This window comes from Oncorhynchus masou, chromosome 18, assembly GCF_036934945.1.
Source record: "Oncorhynchus masou masou isolate Uvic2021 chromosome 18, UVic_Omas_1.1, whole genome shotgun sequence".
In the NCBI taxonomy this organism is placed as follows: Eukaryota; Metazoa; Chordata; class Actinopteri; order Salmoniformes; family Salmonidae; genus Oncorhynchus; species Oncorhynchus masou.
In genome coordinates, this window is record NC_088229.1 from 27,513,195 (window position 1) to 27,538,442 (window position 25,248).

The 25,248-nt window shown below is 40.6% G+C and overlaps 1 protein-coding gene across 2 annotated transcripts; it reads left to right on the forward strand.

Moving 5' to 3' along the window:
- Nucleotides 1–54: 54 nt before the first annotated feature.
- On the forward strand, nt 55–25,150 carry LOC135504320 (solute carrier family 35 member E2A-like). 2 transcript variants are annotated; one of them, XM_064922761.1, is made up of 10 exons: nt 55–277; nt 6,468–6,553; nt 11,524–11,965; nt 12,146–12,281; nt 18,348–18,475; nt 19,420–19,540; nt 19,669–19,722; nt 19,989–20,061; nt 20,669–20,814; nt 21,083–25,150. In XM_064922761.1, the coding sequence occupies exons 3-10, from the start codon at nt 11,686–11,688 to the stop codon at nt 21,363–21,365; spliced, it is 1,221 nt and encodes a 406-aa protein (XP_064778833.1). In that variant the 5' UTR covers nt 55–277; nt 6,468–6,553; nt 11,524–11,685; the 3' UTR covers nt 21,366–25,150. The 2 variants fall into 2 exon arrangements, with proteins under 2 accessions (XP_064778833.1, XP_064778832.1); XM_064922760.1 differs by lacking the exon at nt 6,468–6,553.
- The last annotated feature ends 98 nt before the right edge of the window (nt 25,151–25,248 follow it).

Sequence of the window (25,248 nt, forward strand, 5' to 3'; positions counted from 1 at the left end):
CTACAGCCACAAATGCACAGACCCCGCCTATTTAAAAATAAATATCGTCTTCAAATCAGTTTTGTAACCTAACCACACTGCTAACCCAAAGCCCAACCATAACCTTAAATTAGGACCAAAAAGTTTATTTTTGTTTTTATACATTTTTACAATAGCAATTTTACTTTGTGGCTGTGGTAACTAACAAACCGTGGTATCCTTATGCTAGCGACTGTTTGGAACTCGTATACCAGAAATTGGAATTGCATAACTAACGTTAACTAGGTGGCACCACTTGGTAAGATAATTCCAACATTTACTGCATCTACAAGCTGAGTTTAATAGCCTTTTAAATATAAATATATATTTTTACTAATGAACAGCGCGTTCATTCATTCAATAAATGAGAATTTTCACGAGTAGGCTATTTGAGACACAAGCACATTCACTTTTAGCTAGCTACTAAAGCTAATCAGTTGGTGAATTTTGCTTGTCAGTTAATGTTACGGTAGCTAGCTAGTTTGTCAAATAGTAAACTAGTTAGCTAATGTCACATACTTGCCAGCCAACTATGCCGTTTTAGCTAGCGTTTGGTCTTGTGTAAAATGAGCGAAAACGTGGTGAACGAGGATGCCAGAGGCAGTATTAGGAATATTTATAATATTTCTGCTTTATGTATTCATACGTAACCTGCCAATGTAAACAGGCTTATACGTATTTATTTGTGGTTCCTATATAAATGAAGATACAGGCTACTTTAACTACACCGACCTTTGCACCACTCCTGCATTTTAATCGCTATGTGGATCTGGCTTATTACATTCGTGCACTGTCAGAAACGTGTGCCCGGCAGTAATTGCCTGTAATGTCGAGTGTATCATTGTTTAACTACAAGCAACTCAATAATGAATACTATTTTCCAGACATGGGTTGAGTAACTTTGATGACTCAGAACGGGGGTTCTCAAAGTGGGGTCCCTGCATAGCTGCAGGAAGTAGTTTTGGGGGTGCTGCGGATGTTGTGGTGGGAGGTGCTGAGAAAGTTTTGTCAACTGGTGGGAGGCCTGGACAAATCTTTTTACCCGCGCTGGCGTTGCAGACTGCTATGTCGTTTGCGTAAACAGGACTATTAAAGGCCCGGTGCACTACTTAAATTATGCTTATTTTATTTATTTATTCTCATTTTTCAGTGGGTGCTGCAGCACCCTTACTTCCCACAGTTGTGGGTCCACGGAGGTACTGCATGGGGTCTGCTTCCAGATAAAACAATATATAAACAAACTTAACATGTAAATATTTGTATTATCATAGCAAGATTCAACAACTGAGATAAACTGAACAAGTTCCACAGACATGTGACTAACAGAAATTGAATAATGTGTCCCTGAACAAAGGGTGGGCCAAAATCAAAATACCAGTCAGTATCTGGTGTGACCACCAGCTGCATTAAGTACTGCAGTGCATCTCATCCTCATGGACTGTACCAGATTTGCCAGTTCTTGCTGTGAGATGTTACCCCACTCTTCCACCAAGGCACCTGCAAGTTCCCAGACATTTCTGGGGGGAATGGCCCACGCCCTCACCCTCCGATCCAACAGGTCCCATACGTGCTCAATGGGATTGAGATCCGGGCTCTTCGCTGGCCATGGCAGAACACTGACATTCCTGTCTTGCAGGAAATCACGTACAGAATGAGCAGTATGGCTGGTGACATTGTCATGCTGGAGGGTCATGTCAGGATGAGCCTGCAGGAAGGGTACCACATGAGGGAGGAGGATGTCTTCCCTGTAATGTACAGTGTTGAGATTGCCTGCAATGACAACAAGCTCAGTCCGATGATGCTGTGACACACCGCCCCAGACCATGACGAACCTTCCACCTCCAAATCGATCCCACTCCAGAGATACAGGGCTCGGTGTTTACGCTCATTCCTTCGACGATAAACGCGAATCCGACCATCACCCCTGGTGAGACAAAACCGAGACTCATCAGTGAAGAGCACTTTTTTGCCACACTTGTCTGGTCCAGCGATGGTGGGTTTGTGCCCATAGGCGACATTGTTGCCGGTGATGTCTGGTGAGGACCTGCATTTACAACAGGCCTATAAGCCCTCAGTCCAGCCTCTCTCAGCCTATTGTGGACAGTCTGAGCTAGAGGTCGGCCGATTATGATTTTTCAGCGCCGATACCAATTTATTGGAGGACCAAAAAAGGCCGATTTAAATCAGACTCTTTTAAAAAAAAAAATTTTTTTTATTTGTAATAATAACAATTACAACAAAACTGAATGAACACTTATTTTAACTTAATATAATACCTTAATAAAATCAATTTAGCCTCAAATAAATAATGAAAAATGTTCAATTTGGTTTAAATAATGCAAAAACAAAGTGATAGAGAAGAAAATAAAAGTGCAATATGTGCCATGTAAGAAAGCTAACGTTGTTTAAGTTCCTTGCTCAGAACATGAGAACATTTGAAAGCTGGTGGTTCCTTTTAACATGAGTCTTCAATATTCCCAGGTAAGACGTTTTAGGTTGTAGTTATTATAGGACTATTTCTCTTTATACCATTTGTGTTTCATATATCTTTAACTATTGGATGTTCTTATAGGCACCTTAGTATTGCCAGTGTAACAGTATAGCTTCCGTCCCTCTCCTCGCTCCTCCTCCCTGGGCTCGAACCAGGAACACAACAACAACAGCCACCCTTGAAGCAGCGTTACCCATCGCTCCACAAAAGCCGCGGCCCTTGCAGAGCAAGGGGAACAACCACTCCTAGTCTCAGAGCGAGTGATGTTTGAAACGCTATTAGCGCACACCCGCTAACTAGCTAGCCATTTCACATCGGTTACACCAGCCTAATCTCGGGAGTTGATAGGCTTGAAGTCATAAACAGCGCAATGCTTGACGCACAACGAAGAGCTGCTCTATCAGTCAGACTGCTCTATCAAACCTTAGTTATAACATAATAACACACAGAAATATGAGCCTTAGGTCATTAATATGGTCGAATCCGGAAACTATCATCTCGAAAACAAGATGTTTATTCTTTAAGTGAATTACAGAACCGTTCCGTATTTTATCTAAGGGGTGGCATCCATTAGTCTAAATATTCCTGTTACATTGCACCACCTTCAATGTCATGTCATAATTACGTAAAATCCTGGCAAATTAGGTGGCCCAAACTGTTGCATATACACTGACTCTGCGTTCAATGAACGCAAGAGAAGTGACACAATTTCACCTGGTTAATATTGCCTGCTAACCTGGATTTCTTTTAGCTAAATATGCAGGTTTAAAAATATATACTTCTGTGTATTGATTTTAAGAAAGGCATTGATGTTTCATGGTTAGGTACACATTGGAGCAACGATACGCACCACATTGATTATATGCAACACAGGGACACGGTAGATAAACTAGTAATATCATCAACCATGTGTAGTTAACTAGTGATTATCCTTGATTGATTGTTTTTTATAAGATAACTTTAATGCTAGCTAGCAACTTACCTTGGCTTACTGCATTCGCGTAACAGGCAGTCTCCTTGTGAAGTGCAATGAGAGGCAGGTGGTTAGAGCGTTGGACTAGTTAACTCATTTTGCAAGATCGAATCCCCCGAGCTGACAAGGTGAAAATCTGTCATTCTGCCCCTGAACAGGCAGTTAGCCCACTGTTCCTAGGCTGTCATTGAAAATAAGAATGTGTTCTTAACTGACTTGCCAAGTTAAATACAGATTAAATAAAGGTGTAAAAAAAAAAATACCTGTGAAATCGGTGTCCAAACAATCGGAAATCTGTATTTTATGAAAACTTGAAATCGGCCCTAATTAATCGGCCATCCCGATTTAATCGGTCGACCTCTAGTCTGAGCACTGATGGAGGGATTGTTCGTTCCTGGTATAATTCGGGCAGTTGTTGCTATCCTGTCCCGCAGGTGTGATGTTCGGATGTACTGATCCTGTGCAGGTGTTGTTACATGTGGTCTTCCACTGTGAGGACGATCAGGTGTCTGTCCTGTCTCCCTGTAGCGCTGTCTTAGGCGTCTCACAGGAGGGACATTTAAATGTTTTGCCCTGGCCACATCTGCAGTCCTCATGTCTCCGTGCAGCATGCCTAAGGCACGTTCACGCAGATGAGCAGGGACCCGTCTGTAAGCTGTTAGTGTCTTAACGACCGTTCCACAGGTGCATGTTCATTAATTGTTTATGTTTCATTGAACAAGCATGGGAAAGTGTTTAAACCCTTTACAATGATGATCTGTGAAGTTATTTGGATTTTGACGCATTATCTTTGAAAGCAGGGTCCTGAAAAAAATACATTTCTTTTTTGTTGTTTACATTTCATTTTTTTAAATGAATATTAGTACCAACAACACATTAAAAGATGTTGGTCAAGGGATCTGTGAAATACGTTTAGAGTGCAATACAATGTAATATTATTACTCTACAATTTATGTAACCCTGGGTTCTCAAAACCAATTCTACACATGTAGGGTTTTCAAGTCATTACATTCGCCCACAATTGGCTCTGTAAACTACGCCATTCATAGACACAATTGTCAACAGGTGCTAAAGTAGTTAGTGTCTTCAGACCAGGTGAGTTTTGTTAAGATCCCTGACGCTTGCTCAAAACGTTTACACGCATCGCTTGTGCTACTCTTTTGGGAACCTAAGGAACTTATTAGGGATGCTCCGATATGACATTTTTGGCCGATACCGATATTTTCCTTGCCAAAAAAAACCCGATACCGATAACCAATATTTAACATTTTAGCGGCCTTAAGCATTCTAGTACAGTTAAATGGTTGAAAACACACACACTGACCAAAAAGTTATTTTGTTGGCATTGATGTATGTCTCCATTACCAGTAAAACATAGTCAAAACCAATTTCATTCACTTACTTCCTGTGCCGTTTCGTTGTTCATTTGTTCAGTCTCAACCGGGATTTCATCACAATTGGCCTAGTGTCGTCTGGGTTTGGCAGGGGTAGGCTGTCATTGTAAATAATAATTTGTTCTTAACTGACTTACGTCATTAAATAAATAAATCAACTCTGTCTGTCCGTGGCCTTTCTTCCTCGGAACGCACTGTCACTGGCCGTTTCCATCTTGTCCAGCTACGTCTGTAACATTTCACATAAACCCTGTTTCTTGGCTGTATCGAAGTAGCGGTTCTTGTACCTAGCATCGAGTATGGTGGCGACACTGTGAAGAGGCTCAGAGAGAATGCCACCAAATCGCTTATTCACAGCCCCTTGTAGAATACATTTGCAAGTTTTAACCCCATGGTCTGTGTCGGCAGTTTTGAGCAGGCGTTTCAATGCCATGACAGAGGGTATCACGTCTGCTGCAGACACAGTTGATGAGCTTTTTTCTCGAGTCAGTTGTTTGAATGGAGCTGGGAGTGTGTTCATGTTTTCAAGTTTCAAACATGTCCTCAAATGCCATTGAAATGGCAGCAGCGGTATGAGAACTAGCACATTCTTGAGCATGTAATACGGCTTTCCTCAGTACGAAATCCTCAGCGACCCACTGTGCTGTCAGACTTCGCATGATCATGGGGCTGACATCGCTGGTCCAAATGTCAGTTGTGAAGCTAATAGCAGTTACTGGATGTGCGTTTCAACAATACTGTGTTACTCCAGTAGGGCAACATCTGAAAAATAGTGCCTACTTGGTAGGGTGTACCAGGGCTCGAGGTGCTCGACCAGTCGGCGAAAGCCAACATCATCCACGACAGAGAACGGTTGATTGTCAAGGGCAATGAATTCCATTATCTTGGCGTTGGATTTCGCCTTTGAGTTCTCTCCCTGAAATTTTCTTACTCTTTCAAATGACTGCTCGACTTGAACTTGTTGAGTTGTTGGAAGTGTATGCTTAGTATTTTTCTGCTTTTGTACTGAGTAGTCCTGTATTTTTCATGGCGTCATTACATCATTTATCTACGTCATATAGGTATGCATGTCAACTTTGACATCAGTTTTGCACATCGTTGTTAAACTAGACATCGGGCCAATGCCGACGTTGGCATTTTTTAGCAAATATCAGCCGATTCCAATATGCTTACCGTTATATCGTGCATCCCTAGAACAAATCTTTCATATCAGCGAGAAATAATTTTCCCGAAACAAAAAGTAAATTACTTCACATCTTGTTAGGTAGGGTTGGTGTTCCCACTTGGCCGTATCGCCACTTTACAGCACTTGTTTACGGAAGACAGACTGAAGATGTAGGTCTGTGCTAATTAGATATCTATTGTGCTCCCAACACTTGTGTGTTATGCCGTGTTCAGAACAAATGGAACTCGGAAATCTCTGACTTCAATGTGTTCAAAACAACTGGGAACTCGGGGAAAAAACTATGAAAAAACGATTTGAACAGTCATCCAACTTGGAATTCCAACTCTGAAATGCATGACTCTTTCTAGAGCTCTGACTTTCCAACCTGAAGATCAATGACATCATGATTTCACCTTTATTTTTCAGGGTTCCCAGTTATTTTGGATGTGGGGAGAAAGTGTCATTCGTCAACTGGAGGCACATAGTGTATGGATCTGTGAAAAACTGCTGCAGTAAGTGTATATTTTTAAATTGGAAAGATTATTTTGCGCCGGCATGAAATGGGCATATCAGCATATGTGCATATCATCATAAGTTTATAATTTTTATTTTATTTGTCACAAGCAGATGTTATTGCGGGTGTAGCGAAATGCTTGTGTTTCTAGCTCCAACATTGCAGTAATAGCTAGCAATACACACAACCTAAAAGTAAAATAATGGATTTAAGGAATATATAAATATTCTATGCGTTAAATCACAGTGTCGGAATTGTTGTTTACACAATTAAAAAAATATACACTTACTGTAGTAGTTTTGCACAGGTCCATAAACTGTGCCTCCAGTTGACGAGCTTCACTTCCTCCCTAGTTAACTTACACACAGGTGTTCTAGATAGCTAATTGGCACAGGTAACGGCCTATCTCTTGTCTGTCTTCTGGGACACAATAAAAAAATAAGCAAAGCCAAGCATCACACAGTTCACCCTTTCCCCTCTGTGTCTCACGCACTTAATTGCGTTCCTACTGCTCCCTCTACACCCACGTGCCACTGAAATAAATGCCTATAAAACATATCTAACTGATATGATACACAAGCCACATTCCTTGCCAAATGATGACAGTTTAATCAAAAATTCTAAATGGACTGGTTGACAGTAGGGAAAATGTGTTCCAACAATCAGCTGCAGTTTTCGAATAATTGCATCATTTTGTGGTTGTCACTTCTTACCACAGCCACAAAGTAAAATTGTCTAAATCGTAAAAATGCATAGGAAAAAAAACATTTTATTAATGTATTAATTTAAGGAAAGGCAATAGTGTGTTAATAGTGTGGTTAAGGTTAGGGGCTAGGTTTAAAATCAGAATTTTTCAAATCAAATTTGTAGAAACAGGAGGGTTTATGACTTTGTGGCTGTGGTAACTAACGTCAGTAACGACCCTACTTTGCGAACTGTAAGTGGCATTTAGAATTGGAATCGGCATTATTAACAGGTTCCACACTGAAATTATGCAAAAACAGTAGTTTGATAAAGACTGAGCGTATTTACACTACCGTTCAAAAGTTTGTGGTCACTTAGAAATGTCCTTGTTTTTGAAAGAAAAGCTCAATTTTTGTACATTAAAATAACATCAAATTGATCAGAAATACAGTGTAGACATTGTTAATATTGTAAATGACTATTGTAGCCATAAAAACTACAGATTTAAAAAAAAAAGTCTACATTAGGTGTACAGAGGCCCATTATCAGCAACCATCGCTCCTGTGTTCTAATGGCAAGTTGTTAGCTAATCCAAGTTTCTAATTTTAAAAGGCTAATTGATTATTAGAAAACCCTTTTGCAATTATGTTAGCACAGCTAAAGACTGTTGCTCTGATTAAAGAAGCAATAACACTGGCAATCTGTAGACTAGTTGAGTATCTGGAGCATCAGCATTTGTTGGTTTGATAACAGGCTCAAAATTGCCAGAAACAAAGAACTTTCTTCTGAAACTCGTCAGTCTATTCTATTTCTGAGAAATTAAGGTTATTCCATGCGAGAAATTGCCAAGAAACGGAATATCTCGTACAATGCTGTGTACTACTCCCTTCACAGAACAGCGCAAACTGTCTCGAACCAGAATAGACAGAGTGGGAGGCCCCGGTGCACAACTGAGCAAGAGGACAAGTACATTAGAGTGTCTAGTTTGCGAAACGGAGGCCTCACAAGTCCTCAACTGGCAGCTCCATTAAATTGTACCCGCAAACACCAGTCTCAACGTTAACAGTGAAGAGGCGACTCTGGGATGCTGGCCTTCTAGGAAGAGTTCCTCTGTCCAGTGTCTGTGTTCTTTTGCCCATCTTAATATTTTATTTTTATTGGCCAGTCTGAGATATGGCTTTTTCTTTGGAACTCTGCCTAGAAGGTTCTTTCAAAAACAAGGAAATTTGTAAGCGTCCCCAAACGTTTGAACGGTAGTGTAATATATATATATATATATATATATATATATTACAGTTTCAATAAATTAATCTTAAATGGCCCTTGTTTTTTATTGACTGAATATATATGTGTGTGTGTGTGTGTGTGTGTATATGTGTATATACATATGTGTATGTATATATACATATACATATATGTATGTGTATACAGTGGGGCAAAAACGTATTTTGTCAGCCACCAATTGTGCAAGTTCTCCCACTTAAAAAGATGAGAGGCCTGTAATTTATCATAGGTACACAAAATCACATTTTAGGATTTTTTTATGAATTTATTAGCAAATTATGGTGGAAAAATAAGTATTTGGTCAATAACAAAAGTTTCTCAATACTTTTATATACCCTTTGTTGGCAATGACAGAGGTCAAACGTTTTCTGTAAGTCTTCACAAGGTTCTCACACACTGTTGTTGGTATTTTGGCCCATTCCTCCATGCAGATGTCCTCTAGAGCAGTGATGTTTTGGGGCTGTTGCTGGGCAACACGGACTTTCAACTCCCTCCAAAAATTCTCTATGGGGTTGAGATCTGGAGACTGGCTAGGCCACTCCAGGACCTTGAAATGCTTCTTACGAAGCCACTCCTTCGTTGCCAGGGCGGTGTGTTTGGGATCATTGTCATGCTCAAAGACCCAGCCACGTTTCATCTTCAATGCCCTTGCTGATGGAAGGAGATTTTCACTCAAAATCTCACGATACATGGCCCCATTCATTCTTTCCTTTACACGGATCAGTCGTCCTGGTCCCTTTGCAGAAAAACAGCCCCAAAGCATGATGTTTCCACCCCCATGCTTCACAGTAGGTATGGTGTTCTTTGGATGCAACTCAGCATTCTTTGTCCTCCAAACACGACGAGTTGAGTTTTTACCAAAAAGTTCTATTTTGGTTTCATCTGACCATATGACATTCTCCCAATCTTCTTCTGGATCATCCAAATGCTCTCTAGCAAACTTCAGACGGGCCTGGACATGTACTGGCTTAAGCAGGGGGACACGTCTGGCACTGCAGGATTTGAGTCCCTGGCGGCGTAGTGTGTTATTGATGGTAGGCTTTGTTACTTTGGTCCCAGCTCTCTGCAGGTCATTCACTAGGCCCCCCCGTGTGGTTCTGGGATTTTTGCTCACCGTTCCTGTGATCATTTGGACCCCACGGGGTGAGATCTTGCTTGGAGCCCCAGATCGAGGGAGATTCAGTGGTCTGGTATGTCTTCCATTTCCTAATAATTGCTCCCACAGTTGATTTCTTCAAACCAAGCTGCTTACCTATTGCAGATTCAGTCTTCCCAGCCTGATGCAGGCCTACAATTTTGTTTCTGGTGTCCTTTGACAGCTCTTTGGTCTTGGCCATAGTGGAGTTTGGAGTGTGACTGTTTGAGGTTGTGGACCGGTGTCTTTTATACTGATAACAAGTTCAAACAGGTGTCATTAATAGAGGTAACGAGTGGAGGACAGAGGAGCCTCTTAAAGAAGAAGTTACAGGTCTGTGAGAGCCAGATACTTATTTTTCACCAGAATTTGCAACTAAATTCATTAAAAATCCTACAATGTGATTTTCTGGATTTTTTTCCCTCATTTTGTCTGTCATAGTTGAAGTGTACCTATGATGAAAATTACAGGCCTCTCATCTTTTTAAGTGGGAGAACTTGCACAATTGGTGGCTGACTAAATAATTTTTTGCCCCACTGTGTGTGTGTGTGTGTGTGTGTGTGTGTGTGTGTGTGTGTGTGTGTGTGTGTGTGTGTATATAAACACACACACATACGTGTGTGTGTGTTTATATATATACGTGTGTGTTTATATTTATATATGTGTGTGTTTATATATATGTGTGTGTGTTTATATATACACGTGTGTGTGTTTATATATATATATATGTGAATGTGTGTTTATGTGTGTGTGTGTTTTCTTTATTTTTATTATTTTCTACATTGTAGAATAATAGTGGACATCAAAACTATGTAATAACACATATGGAATCATGTTGTAACCAAAAAAGTGTTAAACAAATCAAAATATATTTTAGATTCTTCAAAGATGACAGCTTTGCACAATCAGGGCCACTCAGTCGTAAAATGCGAAAGGAAGAGCAGTTTGTTTGTTCTCATGATGGCTTGTAAAGGCAAATGCCGTCACGAACAGAACTGTAAATCGAGCCTGGAATGTGGGACTTTGTGGTTATCTGTACTCCTTCACCCACACCCAAGGGTGCATGGTCCCTTTTGTGGGCTCTTTTTACAACAACACCCACTCTGTATTTAAGAGCATGTTGCGTCTCAACCTATGGCAGGCACAACGTTAATCTTTTCCAGTGATGAAGACATGAAAGTCTCATGGTATGATGGGATATGCAAAATAGCTCTATAATGAAAAATGTCCATAAAATGTTTGTGCGTATAATATTTTCAGGTGGTCACATCACTTCACTATTTGGAACAAATGTAACTGTTTGTTAACCAGGTAATGAGTGTCGGCAGCTACATTTACCAAAATGTGTATCCCTATTCCATACCTCTGCCAATAACAGCACATTTTCAGTTTTCCCTTCCAGACCAATCCTAGCTAAATTAATGCTTAAGAAATTGCCCTTTGCTAAAAATCCATTTGTTTCATTTTACCATTTCAATTGAAAACAATCACAGTAAGGCACTTAAATGTTACCCAGAAATTATTTGATATTGAAGTGAAAACAGCTGCATTTGACCTTTTTTAAAGTTCAAAATGTGTAGAATTACAGGAAATGTGCTTTGAAACTGCAAAATGTTCTCTGATACCAAGAGGCGGATCTTTAAAATGTTTATTTCCCACGGCCTGAAACTTGGTTTGTCCAGCCATGCACTGCAGAAGACATAGTAAAACTCCTTATATGCTGTTTTTATCCCACTCTAGTTATGTTCTGATTATGAGGGGGTCCCTGATGAATTTGCTTTCACAAAAGGGGTCCCGGACCCAAAAAGTTTGAGAAGCCCTGTGCTATAGAAGATTGTCAACTACAATCATTCCTTGTGTTTTAGCTGTGTTACATAGACCACCAGTTCTACAGGCATGCTGAACACGCCAATGGACCAACACATCGACTGACAATGGACTGACCGGCCCTCTCCATCAGTCCCCTGCCCCTCTCAGTGTTTGTGCCCGCTGGTTCCCGGTTGGTAGTTCCTCGGGCACCGGGTGTCATGGCGTCCAACAGTCGGGCTGGAAGACATTCCCTGTGGTGGTTTCTCTCGCCGTTCCGGAGCAGGCAGGAGCGTGTGGTGCTGGCACGCAGCGAGAGCATGCCGGGGGAACACGTGCTGAAGATCACCATCACAGAGACTACTGTGATCGAGGCAGACTCGGGGGTGTGGAACTCTAAGTCGCTGGTCTACCTGGGTCTGTGGTACTTCTTCAGCTTCTGCACACTGTTCCTCAACAAGTACATCCTGTCTCTGCTGGAGGGGGAGCCCAGCATGCTGGGTAAGGAACATGTGCACACACAGACACACACTCAATTTCAGATGTTCAATACTCCAATCAATAGATGGTTTGACTCATCAATTGGTTGATTTTATTCAGGGTACTAAGGGCCTCAGGGGTAGAGGGCTCAAATCGTACATGTTGTTGTCCAATGGTTTATTGGTTTGAATTTATTTGTAGGCGCTGTTCAAATGGTCTCCACCACCATCATAGGCTTTCTGAAGATGTATGTGCCTTGCTGCCTATACCAGCACAAGTCCAGGACTGAGTACCCCCCCAACTTCCTCATGATCATGCTGTTTGTGGGGCTCATGAGGTGGGTCTGCGCTGTTATCACTCTACTTTCAGCTGCATAGTTGAAGTTATTTAGCTGGTTTGTTTCCTTTTGTTAAGTTGGATGACTAATACTTACATGACTAGTCTTTATTTCCATCATGGCTAATGTTAATTTGTCAATGTTTATGTTGTCAATCAATCATGAAAATCAAAACAGAATGACTGTAACAAACTTTTGTTTGACATACATTCTAAAGTACTGAGTCTCAGCATCACTCTGTTACCAGCAGTTGTCACAAAGTAATATACAGATACCCAGCCTAAAACAGTAAGCAATGCAAATGCAAAAGCATAGTGGCTAGGAAAATCTCCCTAGAAAGGCAGGAATCTTGGAAGAAACCTAGAGAGGAACCAGGCTCCGAAGGGAGGCCAGATCTCTTCTGGCTGTGCCAGGTGGAGATTATAAGAGTACATGGCCATTTAAAGCCAGATCATTCCTCAAGAAGTTCAAATATTCATAGATGACTAGCAGGCTCAAATAATAACCACAGTGGTTAAAGAGACAATCGTTCAACACCTCAGGAGTAAATGTCAGTTTTCATAGTCAAGCAACTCCGAGGTTGAGCCAGCAGGTCTGGGACAAGGTAGCACCTAGACCACCAGGCAGGGTTCCATAGCTGCATGAGGAACTGAAAAAAAAACATGTATATACAGTCGTGGCCAAAAGTTTTGAGAATGACACATAAATTTTCACAAAGTCTGCTGCCTCAGTTTGTATGATGGCAATTTGCATTAACTCCAGAATGTTATGAAGAGTGATCAGATGAATTGCAATTAATTGCAAAGTCCCTATTTGCCATGCAAATGAACTGAATCCCCCAAAACATTCCCACTGCATTTCAGCCCTGCCACAAAAGGACCCGCTGACATGTCAGTGATTCTCTCGTTAATACAGGTGTGAGTGTTGACGAGGACAAGGCTGGAGATCACTCTGTCATGCTGTTTGAGTTCGAATATCAGACTGGAAGCTTCAAAAGGAGGGTGGTGCTTGGAATCATTGTTCTTCCTCTGTCAACCATGGTTACCTGCAAGGAAACATGTGCCGTCATCATTGCTTTGCACAAAAAGGGCTTCACAGGCTAGGATATTGCTGCCAGTAAGATTACACCTAAATCAACTATTTATCGGATCATCAAGAACTTCAAGGAGAGGGGTTCAATTGTTGTGAAGAAGGCTTCAGGGCGCCCAAGAAAGTCCAGCAAGCACCAGGACTGTCTCCTAAAGTTGATTCAGCTGCGGAATCGGGGCACCACCAGTACAGAGCTTGCTCAGGAATGGCAGCAGGCAGGTGTGAGTGCATCTGCACGCACAGTGAGGCGAAGACTTTTAGAGGATGGCCTGTTGGCAAGAAGGGCAGCAAAGAAGCCACTTTTCTCCAGGAAAAACATCAGGGACAGACTGATATTCTGCAGGGATTGGACTGCTGAGGACTGGGGTAAAGTTATTTTCTCTAATGAATCCCCTTTCCAATTGTTTGGGGCATCCGGAAAATGCTTGTCCGGAGAAGACAAGGTGAGCGCTACCATCAGTCCTGTGTCATGCCAACCGTAAAGCATCCTGAGACCATTCATGTGCGGCGTTGCAAGGGAGTGAGCTCACTCACTATTTTGCCGAAGAACACAGCCATGAATTAAAAATGGTACCAACGCATCCTCCGAGAGCAACTTCTCCCAACCATCCAGGAACAGTTTAGTGACGAACAATGCCTTTTCCAGCATGATGGAGCACATTGCCATAAGGTAAAAGTAAAAGGGAACAAAACATGGATATTTTGGGTCCATGGCCAGGAAACCAGGCCTTAATCCCATTGAGAACTTGTGGTCAATCCTCAAGAGGCGGATGGACAAACAAAAACCCACAAATTCTGACAAACTCCAAGCATTGATTATGCAAGAATGGGCTGCCATCAGTCAGGATGTGGCCCAGAAGTTAATTGACAGCATGCCAGGGCGGATTGCAGAGGTCTTGAAAAAGAACGGTCAACACTGCAAATATTGACTCTTTGCATCAACTTCATGTAATTGTCAATAAAAGCCTTTGACACTTATGAAATGCTTGTAAATATAGTTCAGTATTCCTTAGTAACATCTGACAAAAATATCTAAAGACATTGAAGCAGCAAATTAATATTTGTGTCATTCTCAAAATGTTTGTGTGTGTATAATTAATATGGTACCAGTCAAACGTTTGGACACATCTCCTCATTCACAGTTTTTCTTTACTTCTACTATTTTAGACATTGTAGAATAATAAGGAAGATATCAACTATGAAATAACACAAATGGAATCATGTAGTAACCAAAAAAGTGTTAAACAATTCAAAATATATTTTAGATTCTTCAAAGTAGCCCCCTGTTTCCTTTATGACATCTTTGCACACTCTTGGTGTTCTCTCAACCAGCTTCACCTGGAATGCTTTTCCAACAGTCTTGAAGGAGTTCCCACATATGCTGAGCATTTGTTGGCTGCTTTTCCTTTACTCTGCGGTCCAACTCATCCCAAACCATCTCAATTGGTTTGAGGTCGGGTGATTGTGGAGGCTAGGTCATCTGATGCAGGCTCTCCATCACTCTCCTTCTTGGTCAAAGAACCCTTACACTGCCTGTTGGTGTGTTGGGCCATTGTCCTGGTGAAAAACAAATTATAGTCCCACTAAGTGCAAACCCGTTGGGATGGCGTATCGCTGCAGAATGCTGTTGTAGCCATGCTGGTTAAGTGTGCCTTAAATTCTAAATGTATCTAGGCAGGTAACCTAGTGGTTTGAGCATTGGGTCAGTAACCAAAGGGTTGCTGACACGAATCCCCAAGCTGACAAGGTAAAAGTTAGTCGTTCTGCCCCAGAACAAAGCCGTTAACCCACTGTTCCCCGGTAGATCGTCGTTGTATATAAGAATTTGCTCATAACGGACTTGCCTAGTTAAATAAAAGTTACAAATAAAATTGCTGACAGTGTCATGAGCAAAGAACCCACACACCATTGTACCTCCTTATTGCTTTATGGTGGGAACTACATATGCAGAGATCATCCGTTCACCAACTCTGCGTCTCACAAAGACATGGTGGTTGGAACCAAAAATCTAAAATTTGGACTCATCAGACCAAAGGACAGATTTCCACCAGTCTAATATCCATTGCTCGTGTTTCTTGGCCCGAGCAAGTCTCTTCTTATCATTGGTGTCCTTTAGTAGTGGTTTCTTTTGAACAGTTTCCTCTGAACAGTTGATGTTGAGATGTCTGTTACTTGAACTCTGTGAAGCATTTATTTGGGCTGCAATTTCTGAGGCTGTTAACTCTGCTGCAGTGGATAAGTTAATGAGAGTTAACTCTGGGTCTTAATTTCCTGTGGCGACCCTCATGAAAGCCAGTTTCATCATAGCGCTTGATGGTTTTTGCAACTGCACTTGGAAGAACCTTTCCAAGTTATTTTACATTTTCTGTATTGACTGACCTTCTTGTCTTAAAGTAATGATGGACTGTCATTTCACTTTGCTTATTTGAGCTGTTCTTGACATAATATGGACTTGGTCTTTTACCAAATAGGGCTATCTTCTGTATACCACCCCTACCTTGTCACAACACAACTGATTGGCTGAAACACATTAGGAAGGAAAGAAATTCCACAAATTAACTTTTAACAATGCACACCTGTTATTTGAAATGCATTCCAGGTGGTTGGTTGAGAGAATGCCAATAGTGTGCAAAGCTGTCGAGGCAAAGGGTGGCTACTTTGAAGAATCTAAATTTGTTTAAAAATTTCTTTGGTTACCACCTGTGTTTCTTTGGTTACTACATACTACATGTGTTATTTCATAATTTTGATGTCTTCACTATTATTCTACAATGTCAAAAAATAAAGAAAAACCCTTGAAAAAGTAGGTGTGTACTAACTTTTGACTGGTACTGTAAGTATTCAGACCCTTTGCTATGAGACTTGAAATTGTGCTCAGGTGCATCCTGTTTCCATTGATCATCCTTGGGATGTTTCTATAACTTGATTGGCATCCACCTGTGGTAAAATCTATTGGTTGGACATGATTTGGAAAGTCACACACCTGTCTATATAAGGTCCTACAGTTGACAATGCATGTCTGATCAAAAACCAAGCCATGAGTTTGAAGGAATTGTTCCTAGAGCTCAGAGACAGGATTGTCGAGGCACAGATCTGGAGAAGGGACCAAAACATTTCAGCGGCATTGAAGGTCCCCAAGAACACAGTGGCCTCCATCATTCTTAAATGAAAGAAGTTTGGAACCACCAAGTCTCTTCCTAGAGCTGGCCGACCCGGCAAACTGATAAATCGCGGGAGAAAGGCCTTGGTTGGGGTGGTGAACAAGAATCCGATGGTCACTCTGACAGAGCTCCAGAGTTCTGCTGTGGAGATGGGAGAACCTTCCAGAAGGACAACAATCTGGTAATCACTCCACCAATCAGGCCTTTAAGATAGTACCCAGACGGAAGCCACTCCTCAATAAAAGGCACATGACAGCCCTCTTGGAGTTTGTGAAAAGGCACCTAAAAGACTCTGACCATAAGAAACAAGATTTTCTGGTCTGATGAAACAAAGATTTGGCCTGAATGCTAAGCGTCACATCTGGGGGAACCTGGCACCATCCCTACAGTGAAGCATACTGGTGGCAGCATCATGCTGTGGGCATGTTTTTCAGCGGCAGGGACTGGAAGACTAGTCAGGATCGAGGGAAAGATGAACGGAGCAAAGTACAGAGAGATCCTTGATGAAAACCTGCTCCAGAGGGCTCGGGACCTCGGACTGGGACGAAGGTTCACCTTCCAACAGGTCAATGACCCCAAGCATACAGCCAGGACAACGCAGGAGTGGCTTCGGGACAAGTCTCTGAATGTCCTTGAGTGGCCCAGCCAGAGTCCGTACTTGAACCCAATCTAACATCTCTGGAGAGACCAAAAAGCTTGGCAATGACGAAAAACAGCCCAAGACCAAGTAACAAAATGTGGAAAATGTCATTCGGTCTGAATACTTTCCGAATGCACTGTATATAATGTCTGGCACTGTTTCACTGGAATTATCAAACGGCAAGAGTCAGACAATCGTAAACGGCTTGTATAGGTGCAGTTTAGCTGAGACTCATCTCTTGATAGGTAGACTGGCAGTCTTTTCCTGAAATTATTATTTTCATGCATCAGTTCGGCTTGCCGAACCAAACAAGAAACAAGTGTTCTGCATGCTCCCTTAAAAGACCTTTGTTTGGAAAAACAAGAAAAAAAGAGGCAATAGTAGTTTGTCCATTTTGAGTGCCGTAGCCAGTATAGACTTCCTCAAAATAGTCAGAGTTTATCTACGATGACTCAAGAAATCTGTCATCAATTTTAATATTTGGTGCAGTATTTTTCAATTAAAAAATGTCCATCCAAACAACTCATCTCTCAGTGAATGACAACAAAGACTATTGAAGAATCCCTACTTTTGGCCACTCACAGACGAATGGGTGTAGACTTTGGCTCCGAACTTTGGCTTGCCTCCATAAAAATATTGTGTTCTTGAACAACCTATTAAAAAAACAAAATCACAATCCAAATGAACAAAAACATTGTCATAATATATGCACAAACGCTACCGAACTGTTTCGGCTAGGAAGCATGCTGACTCCTTTACAGTATGCCTGTCTTAACTGAAATGGTGCTCACATACTATAACTTTCATTAGCTGACTGTTAGCTTAGCATGCTAGCTAGTTACACTGACAGCTGTCTGTTTAGTGCCCTATTTGTTATTTCTTTGCTACCAGCATCAGTCTTTGATGTGGAACCGAAATGAGAATTTCCGCTCTAGGACAGGAATTACTCAAAATAGGTGCTTCAACTTCCTCTGATGTGGGCTTTTTTAAAATGGCCTCGAAAAAGTTACATTTTAGGTTAGTGTGATGCTGCAACTCAATCTCAGCTCATCTATCATTACAGGTAAACAGTTTGACAATCTGGATAAGGGATAGTCTGTGTAGCATAGGTTTGGAGTGGTTGTGGTCTGGGATTGTCTTCTGGTCTGAATGCTATTAACCTATCCTGTTCTGCAGGTTCACTAGTGTGGTGCTGGGACTGGTGAGCCTGAAGAATGTGGCGGTCTCCTTTGCTGAGACGGTGAAGAGCTCCGCGCCCATCTTCACTGTCATCATGTCTAGGCTGATCCTAGGGGAATACACAGGTAAAGCACATGCACACTGTATTCCCCCCCATTTTGGGGCACCAAAACTATTGGGACAAATTCACTTATGCTTGGTAAAATGTATTTGGTCCCATATTCTTAGCAGGCAATAACTACATCAAGCTTGTAACTCTACAAATTTGCTGTGTCTTCAAATTGTGTTTCAGATTATGTTGTGCCAAATATAAATTAATGGTAAATATTGTATTGTGTCATTTTGGAATAACTTTTATTGTAAATAAGAATAGAATATGTTTCTAAACACTTCTACATTAATGTGGATGTTACCATGATGACGCATAATCCTGAATGAATCGTGAATAATCAGTGAGAAAGGTAGACACACAAACATCATACAGCCAAGACATGCTAACCTCTCACCATTACAATAACAGGGGAGGTAAGATATTTGTGCATCTAACTTTCTCACTCGTATTTATTCACAATTCATTCAGGATTATCCGTAATCATGGTAGCATCCACATTAATGTAGAAGTGTTTAGATACTTTTATTGTAAATAAGAATAGAATGTGACTCCAAAATGACACAAAACAATATATACCATTAATTTCTATTGGGCACAAAATAATCTGTTTAAGTGAATTTGTCCCAATATCTTTGGTCCCCTAAAATTTCCAAAATGTGCTGTGATTTCTGAACGGTTCACCTGATCTGGATGAAAATACCATCAAATTAAATCAGACAGTCTGCACTTTAACCTTCATAGCCATCGTATCATTTCAAATCCAGGGTGCTGGAGTGCAGATCCAAAACAACAAAAAATGTGTCTACCAATACTTTAGGGCTAGGTCTTGTGCATATAGCTGATGTGTGTGTGTGTGTGTGTGTGTGTGTGTGTGTGTGTGTGTGTGTGTGTGTGTGTGTGTGTGTGTGTGTGTGTGTGTGTGTGTGTGTGTGTGTGTGCGCATTCACACTACTGTAGGGATGTGGGTGAACCTGTCCCTTTTTCCTGTCATGGCTGGCCTGGCCCTCTGCACTGCAACAGAGATCAGTTTTAATATGCTGGGCTTCTCTGCGGCTCTCTCCACCAACATCATGGACTGGTACTCACACACAGTAACACAATAGTACCCGTATTTATGACATTTCTCACATTTCAAAGCTTTGTCTTTTCAGGGCAATGTGACACCACCACACATTCTCATGGTTCTCTTCATATTCCCTCTATCAGTTTACAGAATGTTTTTTCAAAGAAGCTACTAAGTGGAGACACATACAAATTCAGGTAAGTTGTTTTTAGTACTTCCTAGTTTGTAATATACAAAACTAATGAATGTATTAGGCCCAGTTTTATATCCTGTACTGGATAATAATTCCTGTTGTATCCTAGGAATACAAAAAAAAAACATAAACACAGTGTATTGTTAACAGATGTGTAAAGAAATTGAGGAGTTGAGGAATTTAATGTTGAACTGTTGACGGGAGATTATAGTATGAAGTGTTTACCTGTGTCTGTACTGAATAGAATACTTGTTCCTGTGTCCTGTTTAGCCCTCCAGAACTGCAGTTCTACACCAGTGCAGCTGCAGTCATTATGCTAATACCTGCCTGGGTCTTCCTCATGGTCAGTCACGTATATTACTGTACTGTTGAATATATTACCATTTGGTATTTCACATTTATGATTGAGAGTTAATGAGTGCTCTGAACATTCTGGTTTAACAGAGTAATGCATTTGTTACAGTAACTGAAAATGAATGTCTATATTTCTTAGTATATAATAATAGCAAAATAACTAATATGCTGTTAATAGTGCATAAATGTCATCCCTTCTATATTAGAAACGTATGTGTGTCCAGCAGGCTGGCGTCATTGTAATTGGAGTGCACCCTGCACACAGTGCTCTGGTGTAATGAAAGGAGGCCATTATTGTTGGCAAGCAATTCCCAGACTGTGGCTTAATAATTGAGCTTCATGACCTGGAGTATATCGTGTAGCCTAATGTGTACCGGTTTCCATTTGTTTTGAATGTAGTACTGTGTTGTTCAGCTAAAGCTAATGATGGCAGATACAAATTATATAAAATACTATTACCATCATAATGACTATAGCCTAATACCTGTTTGTTGTAAAACAGTTGGTTTAAAAACAATGAAAATACCAAGTTAGCAACTTGACCTGGTATTTGGTTTGGGACTGTTTCAGTTTGGTGTGCTCCTTTGTGCCTCCAGGACCTTCCAGTGATTGGGAAAAGTGAGCGTTCGTTCAGCTGGAGTCAAGACATCGTTCTGCTGCTGCTGTTTGATGGGGTCCTGTTCCACCTGCAGAGTGTCACCGCCTACGCCCTCATGGGACGCATCTCTCCCGTCACCTTTAGGTAGGAGTCACACAGGCAGGGAGGCATTTCAATTCAGTTAGCCATCATTCCCATCTGTTTATTTAGTTTTACCTCTGTGTAACTATTTTTTTTACCTCTTGAAACTATTGAGAAGCCCTCCAGTCACATTCAGGTTGAAAAATACTATTATCCTTGACAGTCATCACATTTAGACAGGCAGTCTGTCAAACAGACAGACAGTAGTCACATTCAAAAATGTTTATTGCAACCTGCAGCAGTATCTAACACCCTCCCCTTTCCTCCACAGTGTTGCCAGCACAGTGAAGCACGCCATGTCTATCTGGCTGAGTATCATTGTGTTCAGTAACCACATCACGGTGCTCAGCGCCGCCGGCACGGCCCTGGTTTTTGTTGGTGTGCTGCTGTACAACAAGGCCAAGCAGTTTCAGAGAGACACGTTACAGGCCCTGGCCCAGGCTCAGGACCAACACAACAAACCACTTCTGCAGGACCACGAGCTCAAAGCATCGGACCGATACACTCCCCAGGAGAACAAAGGGGGAGAGACCAAAGAGGTCTGTTCTTTTTAACTTTGATCATGTAGAACCTGATATGCAGACTTGCACCAGCATTACAACAAATCGGAGAAGTCAACGGTCATCATAGCACAGTGAAAGGATCTGTCACTGGGGTTTCTCTCAGTGGGAATTGTCCATTCGAGAGGCTGGTTTCATTCGGCCTCACCTTGATTCACTCTGATGATACCTTTGTGAACTTGCCTTAGTGTGCGGTCTGAACGCGGACCAGTGTTTGACTCGGTTCTGGTGTGTTTGAACTTCACTTTTACACTGTCAATTCCTTTTGTTGTTCCATTCCCTCACCTGAAATGTTTCATTATTTCATATGGTTTTGAAACACGAGCAAACTCAGGATTTCTCTCAATGTTCATTGGGTGGAAGCGGTTCAATGCAAGTCTATTTTTTCTGCGTACTTGCCTTTATGATAATTTTTGTAATGTTTTATTGAGTCTTACATTTTTCGGTTATGGACACACGTTGTCGTTGACTAAACAGTTTTATTCTCCTGATCATTGGCGAAGGTCCATCAACATGTAGAACAGTCAAGACATTCATCATTCATTCTAATAGGGCTTTAGCTCAGCTGTATACCAATTGGTCACAAGTGTAAAGCAAATATTTGCGGCATTAGCCTGACCACAAAGGTGTCTTACCTTCGGGGGAGATGAGGTAGAGAGGGTAACCCTTTATTTGTTTTCACAAAGCTCACCGTTGACACTGAACTTCTCACAGCAATTTAATTTTAAATATTTGAAAACCTTGAGTGCAGTCTGCAGAGGTCGTATCCTTATCTGCAGTTCTTACAAATTCACCTAGAAACCATTTTTAATTTTGCAAAGCTTTCTTTAGGTAACTATTGTGTTGGTTCTTCATTTTCTTGTTGTTCTTGAACAGAACCTGAAAGTTTCGTCATAGCTAGGTGTTGAGAGATTGATTTGAGCTTATGTGGCATTGTGTAGCTTTCCACACCCCTGTCTTACTTTCTGTGCCACACTGAACCTTGTTATTTGCTAAGAGTCAGTTGAATAAGGGAGACTTGATATACTTTATTTCAAGTGCTAAGCATACTGTTAATGAAACTGTTATTTGTCTTGAGTACATTCCTTTTGTTGTTTTTGCATTCTTGTTCAACAATGAATGTATTTTTAGTAGTTCTGGTTATGAAACACCCCAAGGTCTCTCAAACAACCTCTTCAGGATCTGCCCCTAAAGCAAGAATATGCATATTCTTGATACCATTTGAACATAAACACTTTGAAGTTTGTGGAAATGTAAAAGGAATGCAGGAGAATATAACACATTAGATCTGGTAAAAGATGATACAAAGAAAAATAAAAAATAAATATTTTTTTTGCACGATCTTTGAAATGCAAGAGAAAGGCCATAATGTATTATTCCAGCCCAGGTACACTTTTGATTTTGGCCACTAGATAGAAGCAGTGCATGTGCAAAGATTTAGACTCATCCACAGAACCATTGCATTTCTGTTCAAAATGTTTTATCAAGACGGCCCAAATGTGCCTAATTTGTTTGTTAATAACTTTTCAAGTTCAAAACTGTGCACTCTCCTCAAACAATAGCATGGTATTATTTCACTGTAATAGTTATTGTAAATTGGACAGTGCAGTTAGATTAACAAGAATTTAAGCTTTCTGCCAATATCAAATATGTCTACGCCCTGGGAATTATTTTGTTACTTACAACCTCATGCTAACCGCATTAGCCTACATTAGCTCAACTGTCCCGTGGATGGGACAACGATCATATCCTCTCAGCCATATTACCATTTTGGTGATGTAATCTAATATTTGCATTAAACAAGCTAAGTTATATAGATTCTGTTGTGGAATCTCCAAAGACTGATTTATTCAATGCTGCCTGACGAGAGAGAGAATAAGCGAGAAGACCATGGGTGTACTACTCTTGTCCTCTTGGCCTGTAATTCTATGCTGGTTTTTCATCCTTGCCTTTTAACTTAGAACTGAATTATATCTGTATAACCAGGTGTGTGACATCCTTAGCCAATCAATGACACTTTGAGCAATTAAGCACCAGGGAGAAACAAAAACCAGAAGGACTTTGTCCCCAAGGATGGCTGTCACTAGTTGCCACCGCCACAAAGTCATAAACCCTGCCTATTTCTACAATTTATCTGCTTAAAATTAGATTTTTTTAACCCTAACCTTATGCCTAAACTGAACCTTAAACAAAGACCAAAAAACGTATTTGTTTTCATACATTTTTATGATACAGCCTATTTTTACTTTGCGGCTGTGCTATCTAGTGGAAACCTTGAAGGCATGAAGCAGTCCATGGCTGGAATTCAATTGTTGCAAATCGGCAATTTTTTTTCTGCACTGGCCTCTCAGAAGTGTGTTTTGATTTGACAACAGTATATCCCGGATGGGGGGAATTGCCACTTTAATTAAAAACTGTCAGTCGTATGGATTGAAAGAGCTAGCTACAACGATTGAAATGATTCAACAACTCTATTGAGCTTTGGCTTAGTAAAACTGGAGGTAATTTTTGTCCTTTTTCTATAGGAACCATGTGATCAGTAGGATAGACTAAAGTGAACTATTCAAAACTGACTACATTTTGTAAGGGGAAGCTGACATAAGATGGAAACGTCTGTTTGCTTCAGTGAATAGTACTGGCATTGCCTTGATATAACCGTTTTGTCATGGTGTGGTACTCTGTGGTGCTTTTCTCAGACTAACAACAAGTTCAACAAAGGAAAGTCATAATTTTCCAACACTGGCACTGTTGGCACTTCCCGGTATGGGCATGTCTCAACTTTTGACAAATTGGAATGTTAAAAAAATATATATATATATTTTTAAAGCTTATCTAAGCAGGAAGTCACCATGCTGTGTATGACAAGGTCATATTGCTGAGTCTGCGTTTAAACAACAATATTTGTGAAAGTTCTCACATGCCGTTGGTTGACAATGTTCGTACATTACTAATGTAGACACTAATTTGTGTGCATTTGACTATTTCAATCAATCAATGTTTATAGTTGTAAATTATTTCTGACTCTTTCAGACTGAACAAAGCCAATCTTCTAATTATTTTACTATAGTCCCACTTTTTTTGCACGTTTCTCTGTATTCATGATATTACCAGACTGTGCTTTTCAGTCATGGTACAGTGTTGATAAGACTACTGTGATTTAGGTATTTATTGTCAACTTCAAAATGTTTAACCAATGGGGTATATCAAAGACTACATCAGGTCTAGTGCTTTGTAAAATTCTCATCAAGAGACACTTTCCTCCTATTCTCTGAGAATTTGCTCAGAATCTGTTTTTGGGTTGTATTATTTTAAGAGGCATTTATCTTAAACCTGTGGACCTTTTTATTTGATGTTGATGTATTCCCCTCAATTATTTTGTTGGTTGCCATATGAACTTGATATCGTACTTTACACTGTGATTTATCTCCCACTTCTCATTGTCATTTATGCGTCTAGCAATATGTCAACATTCACATTAATGTACCTCTCAATCTGTGTATAACAGAAGATGGAAGGTAAAATGATTGTGTAGGATTAAGGGATGATAATATAACAAAATAGGCCTAGTGCTAATACATATAACTGAAAAGGGTGTTTCATTTGAAATTGTCAATGCGGATCCTAATTGTATATTTTGGGGTGCTGGTAATGTGAGTTTGTGGTTACTAATTGTATATTTTGGGGAGCTGATAAAGTGAAACAATGTAAGGTTTAATCGATTTAAAAATAGATAATGTACAGTATAAACTGGGTTAATAAAAGTGATTTTTATTGTGTTATATCCGGTCTGGAAATTTTTGTTCGTTGGTATCCGTAGTTTTGCACCTAGAAACAGTTGCAACTCTTGCCCAGGCGATGGCAGTAAAGGTGTCCTCTT

Coding starts and splice junctions, on each gene's coding strand:
- LOC135504320 (XM_064922761.1), top strand. CDS start 11,686: ATGGCGTCCAACAGTCGGGCTGGAAGACATTCCCTGTGGTGGTTTCTC. Junction 20,062..20,668: donor CTGCCTGGGTCTTCCTCATG/GTCAGTCACGTA, acceptor TTGTGCCTCCAG/GACCTTCCAGTGATTGGGAA. Junction 20,815..21,082: donor ATCTCTCCCGTCACCTTTAG/GTAGGAGTCACA, acceptor TTTCCTCCACAG/TGTTGCCAGCACAGTGAAGC.